The 23,284-nt window shown below is 36.6% G+C and overlaps 1 protein-coding gene across 1 annotated transcript in view; it reads left to right on the forward strand.

Moving 5' to 3' along the window:
* The window catches only part of PDZD8 (PDZ domain containing 8), a gene marked incomplete at its 5' end in the record, with an annotated part of 55,800 nt that extends 36,427 nt beyond the window's left edge, over nt 1-19,373 (forward strand). The window contains 2 exons of the mRNA XM_010189113.1: nt 16,496-16,658; nt 17,170-19,373. Coding sequence (XP_010187415.1) covers nt 16,496-16,658; nt 17,170-19,373 — 2,367 coding nt within the window. The remainder of the gene's footprint in view (nt 1-16,495; nt 16,659-17,169) is intronic.
* Nucleotides 19,374-23,284: the final 3,911 nt, after the last annotated feature.

Consider the following 23,284-nt stretch of genomic DNA (forward strand, 5'->3'; position numbering starts at 1 on the left):
ACGGGAATATCTATGACTGATTTTTATGCTTTGTAAGCAATATTTGAGAAAAGAATTCTTTTTTTTAAAGCAAAGTTTTTTGCCAGTTGATAAATGTGTCTATTTCTCTTAGCTTTAGCTATTGGAAGAGAATCTGAAATAACATATTCTAAAAATGTGTTTGTAATAACTAGGAACAAGCTGTTGGCCGCTGTTGTGAGCAGAGGCATTCAGATTCTTGCCAACTGACGTGTAGAAGTGCATTAGGAACCACAGTCTTGGTTACATATGATTGAAGTAACCAAGAATTGTAATTAATTCCTGAATTTTAAAAATAACCATGAGGAGGAAGTAACTTTGTAAGAGGTCATTAAAACAATATTCTCTCGTGCCTAATAATTGTAATGGAAGTAAATTAGAGTTACCAGAAAGTAAAGAATCTGATTCTAGCTAAAATCATACTGGTTACTTTTACAGAGATTAGTTTCATTTCTGGATTTGTTTTGACAGCTGAAGGGAGAAACCTATAAAGGAAATGTGTCCTGGACAGAATACACTGTTCAAAAACTAATTTAGTGGAGCAAATAGATCTTTTTTGATATTGCCAAACCCCTAAATGCACAGCATAACTCTTCAGATGCTGAAATAAGTATTCTAAAGCTAAAGTAGAGGAGAAGCGAGGAATGTTGCTGCAGCTCCAGGAGGAACAGGCAAGGGAGATGTTAAATAAGTCTTGACTGTGTCCTGGGCCACCTTTTCAGCAAAGCACTTGTAAAACAGGAGAGGTGCAAGCTAATTCCTTCTGCTGTCTGTATCAAATCAGAAAATGAAGCCTGGCATTTTTTTTCTTTTTTTAATTTTACTGGAGAATAACTTCAACCTCTGAAACGAATTCTTCAAGCTAGAATTTTTTTCCTTGCTATGTGCTTCTTGGTGGCTGGTGTCTAGCAGTCCTACGGATTACTGGATAAGATTCAAGCATTATGTGTTGGTAAATGCTAAGTGCAGGAGGTTAAATTCTTTTGTCAGAGTGACTTTGCCAAGAGAGAGGGTCTGGCTGATACGCAAAACTTGAATGAGTGCACTCCACATGCAGTCATGCCTTTTTGGATTATCTCTCTATCACTTCATCCCTTCCCCCAGCATATTCTGTAGTTCTGTTCTGAGTATTGCTGCCATTTATCTTGAACATTTGGTATGACTGTTGGCTAGTGTTCTTATCTAGTGTAAGGATTCCTTTTTAATTAGTTATTGTTAATACTTCATTTTTTTGTTACTTGAGAATTTCAGAAAATAGTATTTAGCCCTGCTGTGTTGAGGTAGTTATGTCAACTGAGTGAGTGTCACTTAGGTCCAGAGAGATAAGTTTGATATCCATTTCAAAGTGTCTTATTATTCATTTAAAGGGTCTCATCTGCATATTTGTTTAGCTATTTCCCTTTTTATATCCCTATGAGGATCTGTATACCTGTGTAACAATGTTTTTGAGGAAAGCAGAGTCATTTGTAGAATCTGTGGGTTTGAACTTCTGTTGAAAAAAATGTATTTAACCAAGCAAAGCCTTAACCCAGGATGCAGTCCAGCCTGGCTCTAGACCCTCCATTAGCCCCGTATCATTGTTCGAGCTTTGCTATTTCTGTTCCCCCAACAACACAGAGCTACAACAAACAGAGATGAAAAAAATCTCTGGTTTTCTGTAGGGGTGAGTTGTCTCTTGGGCCCCACACCACAGTGGGGTCACCCATTCCAACAGGGCAGCCCGGCTGCAGAGAGGGTCCTGCTGCCACTGGAGTGCCAAGGGTGCTGCTGTGGGACCATCCCTGTCCCTCTCCACTCACTTTTGGGCAGGGGTGGATCTTGCTGCTTGTTCCCATCAGGGCTGTGTTTATCCTTAGGAACCACAGCACTGTCAGCTGCCATGGTGAAGGGCCCTTACAAAAATAAACCAAGCTGTATATTTTCCATGGAAGCAAACACATTTTCTCTCTATGTGATAAAGCCATAGCTCTTTGAATAATTATAAGCAACATCTTACTTGATTTCATCATCATACACAAGTCATGATCCTTGCATGTTGCTTTTAGCCTTGGCCTGCTTTGTGTGCAAAATATCGTTTCCAGTTCAACTCAGATATGTGTGTATGAAAATGGCAAAAAAAAAATGCCTGTGCTGAAACCAAAAATGAACCATAATTCAGATGTTATTTGTATGATTTAGCAGTGTAGAATTACCTTGGTTTTAATCATCTTGGAGGGCTCTTGAAATAGTATTAAAATATGTAAGTCAAAGGCTATTTTTGTGAACCTTGAGAGTTCATCAAAAAGGGCAAGCTGTGCATGATGAACACACATGTTTATTTGTTATGATTTGCTTCTGGCTTTGTAGGCTAGCAGACTCTTTAAGTAAAAAATAAAGCATCATGCTGGTAGTTTTGCTTTTTTACCTCGCCAAATGGTCTTTTTTTAATCACAAAAAAGACAAGTCTTCATACTTTTTTACAGCAGAATATATTGTGATATGTGCGTGGCAGTCAGTACCCAAGTAATATTGTACACAAATAGGTAGTTTAAGTCTGAGTTTAAACTGAGTTTTTTGGCAGTTGATGTAAATTAATAAAGTTTTAATAATCAAAGGTCATGCGAATGGAAAAATTTAGGAGTGTTTTGCCATAGTACTGCACCCATGGACTTGCAGACTGCAGTTCTCCAATCCACTTCTAATTTTTTTCCTATCTCCATCTTTCTTTCTTTCCTGATCTCTACATATGCAGTGTTTTTACCTTTTCCTGCCCTAAACTCTGACTGAATATCATTTCACAGGTACTTTTTTCTTAGGCTTTTTAGGTACGTTGCAGAGGTTATAAAAGCAAACATTTTTTTGCATTAACACATCTCTTGTTCTCATGAACTATGGTGGGAGCTAAATGACTGTATAACAAGTTGAGAGCAATTTAGTGATTAAATTTGTAATTCTGTATCCTGAAGATTTGCTATATTTAATCTTTGTTCCTTTTTTCCACTGTATTTCATAATTCATCATACTGGACACCTGTTTTTTTTACAGAGCTATAATCTCTTAAACATGTAGGTTTTCAAGAAAATATCTTTTTTAAAAGTCAGTTTAAAAGAGAAACCTGAGACATTAATTCCAAGTATTGAATGGTGACTTTTTTGGTCTGCTCCACCAACAGCCTTACAGTGATGGTAAAGAAAGTGTAGTACCATGGCCTGATGTTCAGGTTATATCACACAGTGTTTCCATGCGGTGGAATGGAATGGATCTTGGATGTGATTTTAATTTTTTGTTTGTTTGATAAAGCTCATTTAAATTATTAAGTAAACTGAATTATTCATACTTAAGTCAAGAAATCAAATTTAAAAAAAAGTCAACATTTCTGAACTGATGCAGATTTCATCCCTGTAATATGCACAAAGGTATTTACAAATATTAGCACTTTTAAGTAAACAAGATTTACTTAAGGAAAGCTTTTGTCATGCATGTGCATTTGACAGCCTTGCTCTCCCTCCCCTCTTGTTGAGTCCTGTTTTTTTAAAAAAGTATGTGTTTATTTTCCACGTATTCTATGATATTGACTAATACTTTGTTACTTTTTAAACTGAGTGAGTTGTAAATTCTTTGGGGCAGGTAATTGGTCACAGTCGCAAGGAAGCCATGTTTCTGGTGGCAGAGGAGAGAAGGGGAAGTATACATACGTTGTATTATGAAATCTGCTGGGTATTTTTCTTATATATTTCACCAGCTATCAATAAGATCTGTTGCTAATTTTAAAATAACAAACATAAAATCAGAGTATATGAAGTTACAGTGAGTGCTGAAGAAGTTTTTAAGCTTGATGTAGTTTCCTATTCATTCTCACTTACCTTACAATAGGGAGATGAGGAACTCTTATTACTTCCTCATGCTCATATTACTTACTCATATATTACTTCCCTGGGGCAGAAAATACTTTACAAAAAAACCCAGTCAAATTCAGTGAACTTTTACTTCCATTATGGGTAGTGTCCTGCTCATCTTGTAATCTTGTTTTTTTACTCCTGGTAAGCTCTTTCTGGAAGAGTATTTTTCTTTTAGCACTTTTGCATGCTTCAGTGTTAGTGGTTTGGGGTCTAAAATGGGTCTGTGGAGAACTCATATGTTCCGCTACCTCCAGAAATAACGGGTGGAGTTAAATTATGGGAGAGGCTTATGGCAGAGTCGTAACTAAGCCTCATGATAATGCACAATCCCAGTCTCAAATGTTTAACAGAGATCTTTGGCATAGCAAAGTGGGTTTTGTTTGGTTTTGTGGGCATCCATTGTAATAAAGTTTTTTCATAGCCTAGAAATGGAGGATATTCAGCTCTTTGTGTAGTTATTCAAATTCTGTTTTATTATCACTCAGATATCCAACTATAGAGGGGAAAAAATCTTACATTTTTGCTAGCCAATTATATGATCACATTGTCTTATGGAGAGAGAAGTGCAACATGAAAGTCCATTCCTGGCCAAACCATTTTGTGAATCCATGACAAGATTCAAACCTTTGGATATTCATGAAACACTTGTAGAAGTCAGGGTGCAAAGTTTGATAGCATGTTGATTCCAATTTACAGCTGATGTTCAGTTTCTGAATTTTTCGGTTATATTGGGAAGTGATTTTTATGTGTGTACTGGGGGAGGAAAAAAATGTGGAATATTTTTCAAGTGCCAAGCAAATGTATCAAGGTATTGATTTTTTTTTTTTTTTTTTGCAAAGTGAATTGCCAGTATTTGACTTTGTTGGTGTAAAGATCTTTTCCAGTTTAATAGTTGTGGCAATTTTTGTAAGTGATGACCAGTAACAGTATGAAAATCTGACTTCTAGGTGTGCTGTTGTCTTGGAGCTACTAATTAGATGTGACATTGAGCTGCTGTTTCACTGCCTGGCAGCAACTTGTGCCCTGTAACCATAAATAAATTGATTTGATGTGATGTGTTCAACAAAATAACCAGAAATAGATGTATGGTCGTGGAAATCTTTACTGGTTATATAGTCTTGTGTTTATACTGCAGTGTTTCGTCCAGAACTTAATTGAAAACAACTCGGTGTGGTTTGGCTGCCTTTTCTACGTAGAGAAAGATTATTACATACAAAGCCTTGGCCTTCTTACAGCAATTATTTGGAATAAGATAGATATAAATCCTCATCTCTTCTGGCCTTCATAATGCAGAATTTCAGAAGAAAAGTGATCTTCTGGTTTTACCAGGCAAAGAGTGGGATGGGGTGTTTTATGCAACAGGAACTTCATTTTGATACAGACGAATCTTCTATTTAATCTCTGAGAAGCTGTTGTGATGACGAATCATTTTACTACATCTGCTTTAGTTCTTTGGGGTTTAACTCATTCAGTGGGAATGTAGAAGTCTGAAAAAAGAGTAGGTCATGCAAAATATTACTCAGGCTTGTGCTCTTCATAATAGCCATCTAGCCATTAATATTGATGAGAGATCTTAGCAGTTGTCAAGAAGATGGTATGTTTATGCAGTACAGAAATCACAAACTGTTCACTATCTTATTACAAATTCTAATTATGTTGGTTCTAGGTACATTTGAGGTCCCTGTTGCTTTGACTGTGTTATAGCTAAGGATGTAATTTGTATTACTTGAAGTGATAATGCTTTATTTGTTAGAGTATGCTTTTTTAAACATATTTTTTGCAGACCGTTGTGTAAGTAATTGTTTAGATATGTCGTATCTCTAATAAGAAATTACACTACTTGATTTCCTCAACTCTGGTACAAAGCTGACTCTGATAATCCTGGTAGAGCTGAGGGAGGTGTGAGGGGTCAGGGAGGCTGCAGGGCTGAGCGGAGTGGGAAGGTCAGGGCTGCTGCTGCGGCCTCTCTGGCCTTCTGCTGTAGAATAAAATCAACCTATAAATAATGCATTTCTGTAGGAAAAGTGTTATTGGAAAGGAAAAGTGCAACTTTTAAGTCCTTCAGAATGTGACTTTTATGCCCATTAGTGAGATATAAGAGTTATGTTTTGTATGCATTAGAAAGCAGTATTATATATTTTATTTCCATAGAAACTGGCATCTGTAATGCATGTTACAGTTAATACTGTGACTACAGTGGATAATAACTCTTCATATTTTTGGTTTTGATGGCAATATCCATGTCAGTAATCGGGCAGTTAATGCTGCAGGGTGCTACAGTAAGAATTGTCAAGCAGTTTCTCTGTGTCAGAAGAAAACTCTTCACCATTAATATTATTTCCATTATAAAGATCTTTTACCTGCTAGTTGAATATTTTGAATTTATTACTGAAGATTAATAGTAACTGTTCTATCACTATTAATTTGGTGCTTCCAAGGTAAATATAAGTAATTACTAGCTGGTTTAGAGGGTTTGCTTTTAATGTATACACTTGAATGCTTTTCAGCTTTTTGCTTCCATCTCAGAGATGAACAAAATCCTGGGTTGACCTCTCTTGTGTGCACATATTCACAGTGCATAAACTCTTAAGTTCTCATTAATCATCTTTATCTGTAATTTGTGTTGCAGCAATTAACAACAAATTTATAGAAAGAAAACCATGAACTAGGTAAACTTTATTGGTTTGGTATCACACATGAATGAACTTTCTCTGTTCTTTTTAATAGCCAGTTTCAGTGACCTTGGTTTCAGTACTTGCTATTAGGGTACCTGAGTATTTTTCACGGAACATTTATATGCTGACTGAGTCATGCTTAAGCCATATTGGAGGAAGCCTTTTTACCATCAGAGACATCAATGGTGATATAAGATTTGGGGGGGTGGGGGAAAGAATCAATCTTTTCTATTTTTTCAGGGCCAAAGGAAATCATCGCAGTTGGGTTTAATATAGACTAAAAGGATGTCAGTGAGTAAGAGCACTTAAAGAAGAGCTACGTTGGTGTTTGTACTAAAAATTGCTCTCTAAAGAGCTCCACATAAAACTGAAGGACTGCGTTTTACTTGCTGCTGACACTTTGAAGTTAAATGCAGGTTTTCTGCTGCCTTGTTTGTCTTTAACTCCTCCATTCAACTCCTGTAATTGCTGTTTAGTAAGAATGCCTCAGCAATTCACTATAATTGCTAAACAGTTTCCTTTTTGCATGACACATAACCTGTTTCAGCATACAATGGGAAGGTTCACCTTTTTTGCTAGTAGCTCAGTCAAATGTGAGCAATGTGAGCAATGTGTCAGAATTACTGAGCAAAATAAGATGTAGCTCCTTATATTATTTTTTAATTTTTTTCCAAAATGAATCTGTTCTGGATTTTGCTCATGTCAAATGTTTGTAGTGCTCAGATATGCAGATATTTAATTTTATTACCATGAATTGTCACATTTTTTTCAGACAAATAGTGCGTGATAGTGAAGTTAGACATGTGCGTAACATTTGCGGTATTGTGGCTGTAATGAGTTATTACTTTAAATATTATCTCAGTCCAATATGTAACTCCCTTCAAAATGAAACTGCCACCATATTTTTGTAACTTATTTTTTGATTTTTATAAGTTATCGTGTAGAACAGAAAATAAGTCCCACTAGCTTGCTATATAAAATGACTAGTTAAAAAAATCTTAAGAAATTTATCCATAAATGTGCATAAATGTACTAAAAGTAAAAGAAAAAAAAAATCACATAGCTGGAAAAAAAATAACAGCAAAAGGTCTAACATCCCACTTCCATTTATTCTCTCTTTTATTGTCATTAAAAATCTGTTGTTCCTCATATTCCACAAAAAGGCAAAGGTGGTGACTATTTCAGACCTTGATAAGAAAGCAGAGGTAGCGAGACTGTTGTTTGTGAAATTGATTTCTCTTTCCGTGACACATTTGCTGGGCAGACTTTTTCATTAATAATGCTATTTGATGGAAACGTGTGCCATGCTTAATTTTTTTTGTTGTTTGATTAGTTGTGGGGGAGCTGAAATGTGATGTACCCACTAATGGAAAATTCTGTCCCTTTAAAAACTACTCCCAGTATAGCTTGAGGGAAATTCTGTTATGCTTAAAGATACTTGAAATGGATGAGAAGACATTAAAAACAGTGGAGAATAGTAAAAGTCGTAGGCACTGTCAAAGCCGCTGAAGGTGGGTCCACACTGCAGTACAGCACTATAATATTGATATACCTGAAATAACTCAGTACCGGCTTATTGGTATTAAGGTTTTGTGCTGTCTCAGCATCAGGCTCAGAGTGAGCTAATTCACGTTGTGCTGACTGCTTTGGCATCAGAACACAGACTAACAGGTTTGAAGTCAGTGTATATATTTATGTTTTAGTCACAGGAGAGCTTAAGAAGTGATTACTTCCTGGCTATTTCCAGATGCTGGTAAATGTAACAAGTCTTTTTAAAGCAAAGGTGTTTCATGTGTGTGTTTGTGGAAGGGACTGGTTGGTTGGTTTGGGGTTTTATTGCTCTTAGCGAAGGGGAGAAGAAATGGAAAAGTGTCGGTCGTGTGCATCATCTGCTGGGTGGGAGAACAGCAACCGCAATTTAAACAAAAATAAATCTGAGTTTTTCAGAACTTAAAAAAGGCCTTGGAAAGGTCCAGCACTCTTAGGACTCCAATGTTTCTTTCTTAACTTATCTCTGAATGTTTTATTTCCTCATATCTGAACTTAAACTGTACCTTTTGAAATGGCTGTGTAATTCTGTGTTCATCAGTGGCCAGAGCTCCCTTTGAGAAGTCCATGGCAGTCACACTGAACTTGCAGGGATACTCGTGATGGTGGATAATCACCTGAGTCAACCCATTGCATTAGAAGTGCAAATCTTATAAAATTCCTTTCAAGGAGACGTGAAGAGCCCACAAGCTGATCATTTTAGTATCAGTTCAGTGACACCCAAAAAGGCACAGAGGTGTAGCCGGTCCCATAAAGGTCTATACAGTGTAAAAGATCAAGAGTGCCATCGGTACCTGATTTGCCAGTTAGTAACTGATGACTCAGTTGGTTATGTGTGCTACATAAGAGCATGTATATATTCTATGATTCTATGTATATATATTACTTTCAGAGCTGCAGTGGAGGAAATGAGAATACCAGGTAAAGCAGAAAGCAAGTAGTTAAAATTGTCTAAAATGTCAAGGATCAATGTGGTCCATAAGCCCACTGCAAACACTACAGTGAACACTGGGTAGAGGGAAGGAATTGTATAGGACTGTAAATATACATACATACGTATTTATATTTATGAATTATCTTGAAAAGCAAAAAAACTCCACCAAACCTCCCATTCTAATATATCTAGAAGAAGTACATGTTGATTCAACATATTTGTCTTAATATTTTTTGGCAAGATAATAAAAAAAATAAGGGGTAATACAAATCAACATGTTTGAAATTAACTGAATTGATGTAAACTTGGAAATGATGGGGGAGTAAATGAAAATTTTTAACTAAGTCTGATATCAAAGGTGTATGTTTCTTTGGTATGGGGGAAGCATCACATAGCAAGAAAGTTTAATTATTGACGCAGAAGTCTTGATACAGATTTTGGAACGGTAACAGCTTTAGATTTCAGAATTTGGCTTCAGTTATGGAAAGGAAAGTCAGGCAGTCTTTTTATTCAGACAGTCCTAGGAAACACATTTTATGAAAGCTTTGAAAAACTTCATCCACAAATCAATAAACTATTTTCCAAGTTTGTAAATGTGTTTCCTAGTATATGTTGGTTTTGGAATACAGTATAACTTCTAGCTGTCATGTATACTGATGTCTTAAGTAGCCGCTATATAATCTTTTGCATTAGGTTACCTTCAACTTTTTTCTTAATAATGGTTTGTAATTAATGTCTGTTTCTAGTGGGAAGGAAAAGAAATATTAAAAAGGTTCAATCTTCTATGTACACTTAATTTTATTACTGAGATGATTTTCTTTTGATTATTTGTCACATTCTGTAGTCTAGTTATTCTATAAATACTAATGTAGCTTTTTATTTTATTTTTTTAAATCCTCCCCCAGCATGTTTTCACACATCTGAACCTGCTAAAGGAAATATAAAGATTAAGGAGATGGAGGCATATATCCAATTTTAGGCAGCGGTTTCCTGGATGTGTTCTTTTTGGGTCTATATATGATTTTGCAGTATCTTTGAATGTATACTAACCAGGGCGTCACTTGGGAATGCCAGCCTAGTTAAGTTCATGAACTGAATTTTTAATGGATTTCTGTGCAACTGTGCGAGTGTATGTATGTCTCTAATACACCTATATACACATATGACATAAGAGTGAATACAGTTTATCATTGATAATCAATGCATGTGCTACTGACTACTGAACTGTTTAAGCATCTCAAGATGAAGGCTTCCTCTCAGATGCTCAGAAAACTTTCTCCTCTTTCTGTTGGGAGTTTTCTCTGTGCCTGGGAAGTTAAAGGGTTTCTGTCATCACAGATTCCTTGGTGAAGGTGTACATCAGGCACTTCTCTGCAAGGTTGTTTTCTTGACAGTTTCCCCAGAATATTTTGGGAGTTGTCCTCCCATGTGGACAGGAGGGCTGGGGAATACGTTGGAAAAGGCTTGTGCTGCTCTGGCCTTGTAGTTTTGGGCGTTGGGGCAGTGTCACAGCGAGTACATCTACTCCTTCTCTAAAGCAGAGGTAAAAATCATCTCAAAACATTAAAAAAGTTCTTTTTTTTTTCCTTTGAGTAAAGTGTTACTAAGGAGTGTATTGTGACATTGGTGTTACCTGTTTCACTGTCTCCTCTAGCCCATATAAATAATTTGGAAATCACTGTGCGGGTTCATATGTAATGACTGCATTCAATAATAGGGTTGAAAAGAGCAATAATGTTAAAGTCCGTATTTTAAAGATCTATGCCAAGAACCTTTTTTTAATAATATAAATATCTGAGTCTTCAGAATAGAGGGAACTACTTCCCAGTTTTGTACTTTAATGTTATTTTTGACATGAAATATTCCTTCCTTTCAGCGTGCAGAGCTGTCTGGAAGAATGTAATAGTTTACAGGCATATCTATAGATGTTGTCTCTTCTTTTTCCCCAGAACACATAGTCATACCTTGCAGAAATACCTGAGGTCCACTGTAGTAACTCTGGGTTTGGGGAAAAAAGTAATGTTTTTATCTATAGTACAGCATTGCCATAGTGTCAGTTTGTGATATGTAAAGCATCTTGCATCCCACTGATAGAGAATGAGGAATATTTGTAAAAAACATTATTCTTTAGCTGATGTACAGTCAGTTAAATAGGATTTCTTATGTGCTTGGGTGATTAAGCTTTTCATAGCATTTATTCAAAAGAATGTGACATGCTTAGTACAGCCCAATAAAGCTTTCTTATGTTAACGCTTACAAATTGTTAAGCAAATATGGAATATTAGTCACAGAGTAAAATTAAGCATTCAAAAAGCAATTTCCTTTTTAGTTCCTGCAAATAATTAATTTGCTTTAAAAGTAGATGTCTTGTACTCTAACTATCATGCTGTGGCTTAATTTTGTGACTTTTAATTTTTGTATGCATCTAACAGTTTTTTGAAGTTTAACTGAATGATGTAAGAGGTTGTCATCCATAATTTTCCAGATGTTGTAATCTTCATATTTATTGATGGACATTATTTTAATATGTCTGGTCTTAGAAATCTAATGTTATAGCTAATGTTAACTTACATTGTAGTTAAGAGTCTGCAGTATTATTGATGATATTCTTACCTTACCGAACTCTGTACGTACAGTCTTGGAAGCAAATAGTAAATGAGATGGCATCACATTTGTGTCTGTTGCCTGTTTTAGGGATATTTAGTTATAATCCCTTTGAATTTGCAGTTTCTTTCAGACTGATAATTTAATGAAGCGTTTGAAGATTAAAAGTGTATTCTGTATTGACACCGGTCTAAATATTTGGTCATTTAAATGGTATTAGCAAGCGATAAACTTCTGAATGATCACTCTGTAGCTGTGGAGTTCAGTATCACTATGTTAAAAAGGCTGGAAAAAATTGATTTTCACTGACATCCAACATCTGCTAGGCTTTCAGAATGACAAGGCTGAGGTAAGGAAAGGAACGTAATTTTCTGCTGCATTGTATTTCCAGAGCGTATCTCCAGTATTGAACTGAAGGAGTGGTGGGTTACGCTCTGCAGAGGCTCATACACTGGTGCATATAAATGAACTAAAGCCTGTATTGTGAAATCAATGCTTATAGCCTTTGTTCTGTAAAAGTCAGGTATTCACAGCCCTACATCAAAATGTTTTATTAATTTTAAAGTGAATAGGCATCTTGTGTCTTCTTGAGTTCTTTTTCCTTGAGTAATAAAACACTGAGGAAATTACTTTTCATCTCTTTCCCAAGGTAGTCATTCCTGTTCTGTTCCATCTTAATCTCAATGAGTATTTCATAAATAGTCTGGAGGTTGCCTACCTTTTTCAAAAAAACGTACATTTCTGAAGTTCTGTGACACAGTTTAGCTCTGACTCTGTCAATATAAATTACTCTGAATGTGTGCCTTTCACTGACAGGCATGTAGTGTTATCTGCTTTGTCTTACTCCTTGTTTAAGTAACTATTAAAATTTGCAGGAACTAGTAAAACAGAGCTATTAATGAAATAAAATGAAATAATGAAAATAAAATGAAGTTGCTTTAATATAGTATAGCTAGTTGGTTAAAATTTGCCTTTCTGCTAGGCACAGCTGTTAATTTTTCTCCCTTGCAGCAAGCTTCCTTGATAATAAACGTTGTTATTGCATTATCAGCAATTTTCTTGTAACCTGTGTCATTTAGCTGATTTTTGTTCTTGTGGTGTTTCGTGTTGCAGTAATCTTTATCTCTTCATGTTTATAACCAAGTTTTAATTTGAGGGAGAGGCAGAAAGGCATCAAGTAGCTGTGCTTGGGTGTATGAAGATGCTTGATTTTGTGAGTGTACTTGTTCAGGTGGTGAGTGTTTGAGAGCTCGAAACAACATTTACCTGCACTGCAGCGAGCTTGGGTATTACCACTTGGTGAAACACTGGAGTTGCCAGAGAGAAAAATCAAGGGAACTCTTCATCTGGTCTGGGCTGATAAATAAAACCAGTTTACTTCGTGAGAAAGCTTGTGACTGTGCCAAAGTTAATAAAAAGTTGAGATGAACTTTGCTTGCTATGTTCAAAGGCGCTCTCCTTCCCAGAACAGCTTTCCATCAGATACTGCTAGATTATTGGAAGGCTCCTCAGCATCAGCGAGTCATACGTGCTGTAATCTGCAGTCAGTGTCCCTGCATGGGAGCCAAATGTTCAGCGATACCTCGGGGTCTCTGGTCCCAGCCGTCCCTCATTTCTTTCATGTGGTCTCACCCTGGGGGAGGAGGGAAGGGTGAGGAATCACCTCAGAGCTTTCTGGTCTTTTACAGTAGAGAATATTTGCACTAAGTCACCCACTATGGAGAGCTGCTCAGAGTAGTCCCTGGATTCAAAGGAAGCTCAAGAGGATGAGGGTCTGTACTGACAAACAGAAAGCTTTTGGTAATGCTTTTCTTTCCTTCTTATTCTCTAATTATACCTTTTTCCCCTATCTTGCTCATCACGCAGTTTGCCGTGATTGCAAGTACTAACAGCAGTTACAGGTTGTTGCTGCCTTGCTTAAAAATGCTAGATATTACAGTGCTGGCTCCTGTTTTCCTTCTGACGTTCTCTATTTCAAGTAAGGCTCGTTGCTTGTCGCTTCCGTGTGCGCCTTTCTGTGAATGGATGAGAAAGCATCCGACTGTGAAAGCAGATTTGCATGAGGTGACTCCTGTAAAAGTGTTACAATAGGCACCTTCCATCAGCACTTGAATATTTTTCTTTTAATCTGTTTAAGGACCGATTGCACAAGAGTTACCTCATGTTGCAAACAAACTTATAGCATTGTTTCTTCTGCTGTGATGCTAAACTAAGACTTTCTGTCTTGTATGAGCAATGATTTTAAAATGTCTTATTAACTCCAGTTCTGGATATTAAGATCCTGAACTTGAATAGTTTAATCTGAAATCTTATATATCATCAGAATAGATGTATCTCTAAAGAAGTGTAATTAAATGACCAGAATAACTTAGTGCTAAGAGGAAAATTATCCTGTGTGGTGGTGGGTTGGTTTTTTCTCCTCTCTCCACTCCTCTCTGCCTACGGATCCATTTCTTCACTGAAATTCTCTTATTAAAAGGCTTTTTACTTCAGTGAGCTAACAAAAATCAGGGAAAAAAATTATTATAGTTTGCTTTTCAGTCCTTGAATATTTATGTTTGTCAGTGTTCCTTAAGTGGGAGTTTACCTTCTGATCTGCGTTATGTTTGTTTTGTTATCTAGTCAAACACAGGGATTTGGACTTTTTTTTCCAACCATAATCATTTGAGGACAGACTTCCAAAGTGATCGGTATAGGAAAATTGAGATTTGAGTACTTAGACTATGTGGCAAATCCCAGAAATAATGGTCTCCTCATTTGATGATAATAGACAGAGCTATGTAGTGATTTTTGGAAGGAGTTTCTGTTGCAGGTTTGTATGCCACCAAAGCTAATTCACATCATTTCTGTTTCTGATGTTTAAAATATTCAACTAGTGTTGCTTGAAGTTGTAGTAACTGTTCCTGTTGTTTCCAGACAGCACATGCAACATTTGTGAGTTGCTAACTTAAAGCCATATTATATGTAAATAAGGGACTAAAGCAGAAGAATAATTATTTTCTTTTTATAAAAGTTTCTCTTTTCTTCTACAAGCTTTTTAATACTTTTTCTTTGTTTCTTAACACTTCACAGTTTGGTTTAGTTTTTCTTTAATTATGTATCGGAGTTTCTTTTATGTAAATGGAAACAGCCTTAATTAAAACAAAAAACAAACAAAAAACCCCACAAAAAATGCTGCCAGCGTTTCTGTAGGCAACTATTTACTTGTTTGCATTGTAGAAGAATCTTGAACCTTGGAACTGCAATTAAGCTTATATTTGATCTTGTTATTCTTGCATACATTACTTGGCGTTCACGGTAGAAATGCTAACGACGTTTCAGAGAAACCATCTTTAAATCACTATGGGAATTGCAGAAAGTTAATGTCAAAGCATTAAAAGTTCACACCAAGTCTGCTTCTTCAAACACAGTGCTGTTCTCTAAGCAAACTGTTAATGCAGCATTTTTATTTAAAGAACTGAACAACAATTAACTAAAACCAAGATGCAGTGCTGTTAAGATTTTAGGAAAGGAGTGAGAGCCATGCAGCCAAGGAGAGAATCATGTACTGAAGTAATCCACTTCATCTGTGGAAAGCCGTTGTACAAAACTAAGCAAACGAACACGTCCTTAAAGAGGAGAATCGGCTCCAGACAGTTCAAACATCGACAGTTGTATAGCAACAAAGTAAATGCAGGATGGAGAAGACGACTGTCTACCTACACTTGGTAAATTGAAACCAAATAGAAAATTTCCTGCGGAGGTTTTCTGCAAACAGTATCTGTCTCTCTGTTCTGGGGAATCAAAAAAGCAAATTAAATTTCTGTCCTTGGAACTGAAACTGTGAGTTCCCTCTTTCAAACATACAGAATGTACTTTGGTGGAATGATAGTAGCCAGTAATTTGAAACAGTCCAGAAGTCCTGTAGGGGAAAAAAAGTATACATCTTAAATTTATTAAGGACAATCTTTAAGAAAATGTTGCCAAAGACTTCAGACACTGAGGTGTGCTTAAAAAAAAAAATAAAATTCTTGTCTACCTAGATAGATTCTTCAATAGGGACTTCAAAATTGGTAAGAGTGGGGTGAAACTCTACTACAGAGATTGTACCTCGGTAATTTTTTTAAGAAAAAAGTATTTGAGATTATTGCATTAAATTTTGTCATGTATTGATGTTGGAAGAGGAGTATGAGGAAAGGGATCTGAGTTTCTGAAGAAACTTTTTTTAGGCTATTCTTAATTTAGGTTTGTTATGAATGTACTTTATCAGTGTGGAAGTACATAATGGTTTTTTCACTCCAAACACCTTTTGTGTACACAACTGAAGAGCTACTTGTGCTGAGAGGTTTTATAAAATAAATGTGGCACTTTCAAAGCGATACTGAGGTTGATGGTACAGTGCTCCTTATAATAAAAATTTTTCTCAATAAAATGGATGATGAAGAAGTTGTGTTTTGTTGTAGCTTTATTAGGACTGGAGCTTTTTGTGAAGCTAAGCCATGTATTGCCATTCCTGGTGATTTGTATTTGCACAGCTACTGTTGTTATTTGTATAGAAACTGTTGAACTGATGTACACATTTAATTTTTTATGTGTATGACAATTCCTTGCACCACTTTCTAGTTTTGGCACATTTGCTTCTTCAAATCTGATGACCTTTGGTTCCATCTTTCTCCCAAGGTATAGGCAGTGAACCCATTATGTGATAATGTGCTCAGTGAAGTCCATAGATGTCCTAATGTAACTTTTTTCATAATATCAGTTGTATAAGTTTAGTTTAAACAAGATCATTGGCAACCGTGAGTCCTTGCAGCCAGCTTAATCGACTTAGTCTGAACTTTTGACTTCTTTCTCTCTAGGCAGAACTGGTGAAAGGGAACCTGCAAAGCGTTGGGCTCACGCTCCGCCTTGTGCAGTCCAAGGAGGATGATGCTGGGCACGTTGTTATTGAAACAGTGACTCCAAACTCGCCTGCTGCTGCTGCTGATCTACAGAGAGGAGACAGACTTCTAGCAATTGGCAGTGAGTAATATGTCAGCTTTTAAAATCAGTGTCGTCTTGTGAACTGGAAGGGTGTTTCTGCATACGGTTTAACTAGCCCACCTTTTCCAACAATTACTGCTGTGCCTGGCACTCATAATAGAAACTAACATTTGTGTGTTTATGGCCACTCACGATTAATATTTTGTTAAATGCCTGCCTCTGAGAAGTCCAAATTTACTGTAAGATTAACAGCAAGATTAACAGCAAAGGTTAAAAATGTTAGTGTATAAAATCAAGATTATTCTTTAAGATTACAGCAATAACAAACAGCAAAGTGGACTGTGTATGTTAGTGTCATTTTCTGCTCCTCAAGTGAATGTTTCTATGCATAAAATAAAAAGGATCCAACTGCTACATTTAAGTTCAGCTCTTCTGTCACTTCCTCTGTTAGTGAGCAATGGTGTTACCACTATTAAAGTTCTAAATGTATTTGTCAACTATTTTTGGCCATTTTCAAGTTTAACATGTGGTTTGTTTTTTTTTTTAATAGGTGTTAAAATCACATCAACTGTCCAAGTGTTGAAGCTTATTAGACAGGCTGGGGACAGAGTTTTAGTCTTTTATGAAAGGCCTGTTGGGTATAATCAGCATGGTTCAGCACTGCAGGATGGATTTGGACAATTGGAAGACGCTGCTTTCTTGACACAGCCAGAAGATGACCAAGCTAGTTTATCAGCTGATGTTGATGGCAGAGATTTTGATTCAGAATTTGAGGAATTAGCTTGTGAATCACCTGACCAAAAAGAAGATCTGCCAACAACTCTAAGTCCCAAACGTTCAGTAGTAACACTTGCTGCTAAACCACTTGGTACTATATCTCCAATTCTGAATCGAAAACTACATTTAGGAAACTATCAGGCAACGTCAAAAATGCAAGTAAAAGATGGAGCAAAAATAGCAACACCTAAAACTGTTGAGGGTTCAGATCCATCACAGCAATCAGGTAAACAATCACAAGGATCTGGTACTAAGCCTCCTGTGCCACCTAGACCACAAAGTAAGCTTATTTTGCCTACTAGTGAAACTCAAAACGTGTTAGAAACTGGGGGTGTATCTTCTGAAAAACCTGAGAGGCCACCTCCACCTGCAATTAACGGAGATAAATGTACAGAGAAGGTAGTAAAGAATAACAGTGATCAAACAGAAGACCCAACGACATCAAAGCTAATAACAGCACCAAAACAAGATACTTTAAAAGATGGATTTTCAGAAAATGTGCGTAGTAACAAAGACAGTGGAGGTGACCATCAACCATGGGAATCGCCAGAAATTCCTTATAAGATCCGTCAAGGCCGATGGCCAAGGACAAGGACATCCTCCTGTCTGTTTGAAGTAGAAGGATACCATAAGTACCTTAATGTTGCACTGTGGTGCAGAGACCCTTTCAAAGCAGGTGGTTTTATCTGCTTAGGATATGCAAGTATAAAACTTGAAGACATTGCTTTAGAATGTATAGCTACATCCTCAATGGAATATAGTCAAACATATAAACTGGATGCTCCTGCACCTAAAGCAGCAGTCACTAGAACAGCATTGCGGAATTTGACAACCCATAAAGGATTCAATGAAAAGTTTTGTTATGGTGATGTGACTTTACACTTCAAGTATTTAGAGGAAGGTGAAACGGATGATTCAGTTGTTCTCCTAGAGAAGGAAAGGGAATGTCACTTGGAAGAAGAAACTCATGCACTTCAGAAAGAGGACCCTTATTTAGGACAAATTGTTGTTACAGAGAATAAGCATAACTTTCAGGATACTCAGTTTCAGAATCCAACTTGGTGTGATTACTGCAAAAAGAAAGTATGGACTAAAGCAGCTTCACAGTGCATGCTCTGTGCTTATGTTTGCCATAAAAAATGTCAAGAAAAATGTCTAACTGAGATGCCCTTTTGCGTAGGAGCTGAAAAGCGACTCGATCGAACTGTTGTGGGGGGTTGCAGAGCTGAAGGACAGGAAGCTCCCCAACCTGCATCCTCCCGTGTTGATTCGGAATCCAAATCTGTTAACAGAACTACAGGTTTGACCAGGCATATCATCAATACTAGTACCCGTTTGTTAAACCTGCGTCAAGTCCCCAAAGCCCGCATTTCTGAGCAAGGAACAGAGGTGGTAGAACCTTCGCCAAAGCACACACCAAACACTTCCGATAATGAAAGTAGCGATACTGAAATCAGCGGGCCGAGCAGTCCTTCAAAACGTGCATCGGGTACTGGGATAAAGTTGGTCCGGAAGGAGGGCGGTCTAGACGACAGCGTCTTCATTGCGGTTAAAGAAATTGGGCGTGATCTCTACAGAAGTTTACCCACAGAGGAGCGGTTTCAGAAATTAGAATTTATGTTGGATAAGCTGCAGAATGAAATAGACCAGGAGCTGGAAAATAATAATTCACTCGTTAAAGAAGAAAAAGAGACAACTGATGCAAGGAGAAAAGCATTTATTTCTGCTGCGCTGGCTAAGTCGGGTGAAAGACTGCAGGCCCTTACGCTGCTGATGATCCACTACAGGGCAGGCATTGAGGATATAGAGTCTTTGGAGAACATGTCCTTAGAGCGGCAGTCCAAAAGAGTGACTAAAGATTCAGAGGAATCCAATATAGCAGAAGAAATGGATAACGAAGACGTCAGTCTGACGGAGGCTACAACATTCAATGTCATATCGGAAGAACCAGTTGATCCACCTCAATCAGTAGACTGATATTTCCATATTTAGCTTTCGAAGGAATGGACTGAAAGGATACTTTTGCACTTGAGTACAAACACACATAAATGAAATTGGACACTGGTACAATGTACATGGCCTGCTTCTCCACGGTTATTTGCCTGTGTAAGAGTACAGCTGATACAGGTTCTTCTCCAGCTACAGCACCATGATTTTGTTAAACTGGCTGGTTAAAACTACATTTTTGGGGTTTATATTGGAAATTTATTTTTAATAACTTATTTTTTCTAATTGTGTAACCTTACCACTTCACATTGATGTGTGGTGTCCTTAAGATATTATTTGCGCCCCCGCCCTCCTTTTTTTTTTTTTAGGCTCCCGTCTCAAGCGAGAAAGGATTTTTGAAATGTGTAGTTTCTATTGTATGTTGACAAACAAAATTATAAGCTTGTTGCATGCCTAAGCTGATGGCTGATACCGAAATCATGGAGGGACCAGGCTTTAAAATGTTGATCACAGTTCTTGTATGTCTTCTAGGTAGTTGTGTATTTTTTGCCAAACATGTCATGAAAGCAAATAAAACGTCTTTCATCTTGTCTGTTATTAATATTTACTAAAGCTAACATTGCATATCACTCGTTTCCTGTATTTTTGTTAAATATAAGAACTTTTCATAGTCTGTAATTAACATGAAATATAGCAATGCTATGCTAATGAAAAATCCTCCTTAGACATTTGGGCTGTGGTATCCTGACTGAATAATACTAGCTACCAAAGTACATACCAGTATCTCATAATAATGTATTCAAGAGTATTTTTGAGGTAAGAGGCTGGTTGCCTTCCAAACAAAAGGATATGTTTAAGTGCTGTTGTATTATCTGATTAACCTGATAAAGGAAAATTGTTCTTCACGAAAGTTGGAGGTTTCATTGCATTCTGTGAAAAAACATGTAATGATGGTTTAAGTCATTAAAAATATATATATTCTGCTGCAGACTTTATCGATAGTTTCAGAAGGCTTAAGGTACAAAATACTTTACAAAATAGCTACATGTGTTCTCTCGACACTTTTTTGAGTAATCGTGCAGTGGTAAGTTGCATTCGGCTTCTGAGACAGAAGGGTCTGAGCAGAAGGATCACCTTTGTCAGGAAAATGTCCTATGATGTATATAACATGTTTTATTTGAGTCAAATAAGTGAGTCCAGTAGAGCTGAGGAAGAATTTCAGCCAGCAGCTTTTGAAAAGAACTATCTGGTCTTGTGCTATGTGTAAACTGTGGATCTTAGCATCACCTGGCTAAGGCCGTTGTTCTTATTTATTTCATGTAAACACGTCTTTGTTTCATCTTCTGTGTATAGAAATGCCGTATAAAATATCACTTTTATTTTAGGTACTGTGTTAGGTACTGGTATCACTGGTAGTAGGAAAAAAAATGCCTTTGTGGAAATGGAGTTGAATGTAAGATGGTAAACAAACTCATTTAATTTTTCAGGCAGTCTGTAATGTACCTTTCCATTAAGTTTGCTTCTCAGTTTATTTTGTGATGGGCAAAATTAAGAAGCAATGGTTTTCTCAGACGGAAAAGCGTACTCGTACTCCTGAATGAAACGGTTACTTCCACTCATGCAACTACTTGCACTTTTTTGTGAGTTCTGGGCAGTTGATACTTAATCAGTTGATGTATGGAAAACACTATCCATGCTAAAATAGGCATGTGACACTTCTGAAATTAAGCTTCAGCAAATAACCGCACAAAATTAGCTTCCCTTATTGACTAAAAGTTATTTAACCTATACTTGCTTGAGATGCGTATTAAGACTTCCCTACTCCATTATCTCGGTGGCTTACCATTGGTGGTGATCTGCATTCAATCTCCATCAGTGTGTGCTCTTAAGGACTATTATAGAGGTTTTCAAATATATCCAAGTACTTCATTTAAACCCTGGTACACATGAAGGAGCTGTGAAAACAATGCAAATACTGATTTTAAAAAAAATAATACATTCAAGGTTTAAAATTGACTTGTGTGATACAGTGGGTAAGAAAAGCTGGATATCGTTTTCCTCTTATAGCATTGCTAATGATGATTGTAAGAGATAGATTAAACGTAGTGCAATATTTTTAAATATACCGAATGGGAAAAGAGCAAAATAGTTGTATTTTAGTGACAAGAAGGAAAACATAAATTCCTATCTGGCATTAATTACAATAAATGGTGAATCTCGAGAGGAAAATTGTAATACTACATTCCCGATGTTATCTTCGCTTCGTGCTTGACTGTAAATAGCTGAAAATAAAGAATACCACAGAAAACAAGAATATCTTGACTTAATGATATCTGAATAGGTGGCAGCTACACACATTTGCAGAAGATCTGCCTAATATGATTTTGTTGGCTATTATTTTATCATGAGAATAAGCTTTAATAAAATAGTTTTGCTAAATTATCAACTTCTTTGCACTGTGTTAATATTTTTTTTAACATTTCTATTGCAGTAGTTTATCATCCAAAGCCACTACTTAGAGGGAAAATCTTTGGGAGAAAAACACGCATTTTGCAATAAGTAAACCTATTGATTTCTGGATTAATTGGGCTTTTATGCGTTCTTTCTATTTGCATATGCATTTATTTTTATCCTACACAGTTTAATAGTAGACTTAGATTTGTTTCAAAATGGTGATTCCAGTTGATACTTTATGTAGCTGGAGAATCTCATAAAATGTTGAGGATATTTTGGGGGTTTTTAAGACTTCCAAGCACAAATAATAATTGAATGGCAATATTGGTGATAGTGACTACCACTAGAGTTACGTTAGAGGAAAAAGTCTTCTGGCTTGTCCTGTCCTCCAGTAAATGTTACTGTTTACTAGCTCATTTTACTCATCAGTTGTTCCTTGTAATTGCCTGTCCTTGCTTGGGGTTTTATCCCTCAAATTTGAAATAAAACATGTGAAAGTTTGCAGCTGCAGGGAAGGGCTAAGTAGTGGGAGCAAATGAACTAAGGGATTTTATTACGCTTAAATTTACACAGATAAAAATATTCAAAATATGAAAGAACAAATTATTTTGGGACAGACTGGGGTTTTTGAGTATTTTCTGTGACTGAAGTTACTTCCTGATTGTCAACAAAAAAGGGTTTTGTGTTGGATTACTTATTCCTCCATGGCATAGAAGATCCAAAAACGGCTGCTGTATGTCTTTTTTTTGGGACGAAAAGGTGGCACAGAGAGCCCAAAGATGGCTTCCTTCCTCTGACTTCTGGTGCACCAGGAGTGGAGCTGTGTGGGCCTGAGGTGGCTCTGCTCACTGTCCATGGTAGGAGGCTGGGCTGTACGGGCCCTGTAGAAACCTGGCTCCATCTGCAGAAAAGGAGAGCAATCATTTCATCTGTCCTTGGGCCTCCTCGTACTCGTTTTGTGTTTCAGATTAATGTGAACTCTTCCTTAATTTTGATATGCTCAAAAGCACAAAACCAAGTCACGAAGTAAGTCATTCTATGCTTTTTTTTTAATGTATAAGTTACTATGTTTGCATTACTTTTACACTTGTGAATTTAAGCAATACATTGGTTAATCAGCTGGCAAATAGATGAACATGTGTGATAATTAAGACTTCTAACATCAGTATATTAGTTTCAAATGTAATTGGATTAACAATTTGATGCTGGCCAAAAGAGGTCAGTTAAGCTCAGTAAAATAACTTCTCTTGAGGCAAAGTATCCATGTGATCTACAAGATTAAAATCAGAATCTATTGTAAATAATCATTGATATACACAATTGTCACTCATTCAGTGGCAGTGAAGTACTCAGATTACTGCAGAATCTTGGGTTTTGCTATATTCATGTCTGTCTCCAAACACCTCCGATTTGAAGAAAGGATTTCTATCCTTTATATAGACAAAAGAATGCAATCAAAAAATAAATCACTATAAATACCTGTAAGA

This window comes from Mesitornis unicolor, unplaced genomic scaffold (genome assembly GCF_000695765.1).
Source record: "Mesitornis unicolor isolate BGI_N332 unplaced genomic scaffold, ASM69576v1 scaffold8127, whole genome shotgun sequence".
Lineage (NCBI taxonomy): Eukaryota > Metazoa > Chordata > Aves > Mesitornithiformes > Mesitornithidae > Mesitornis > Mesitornis unicolor.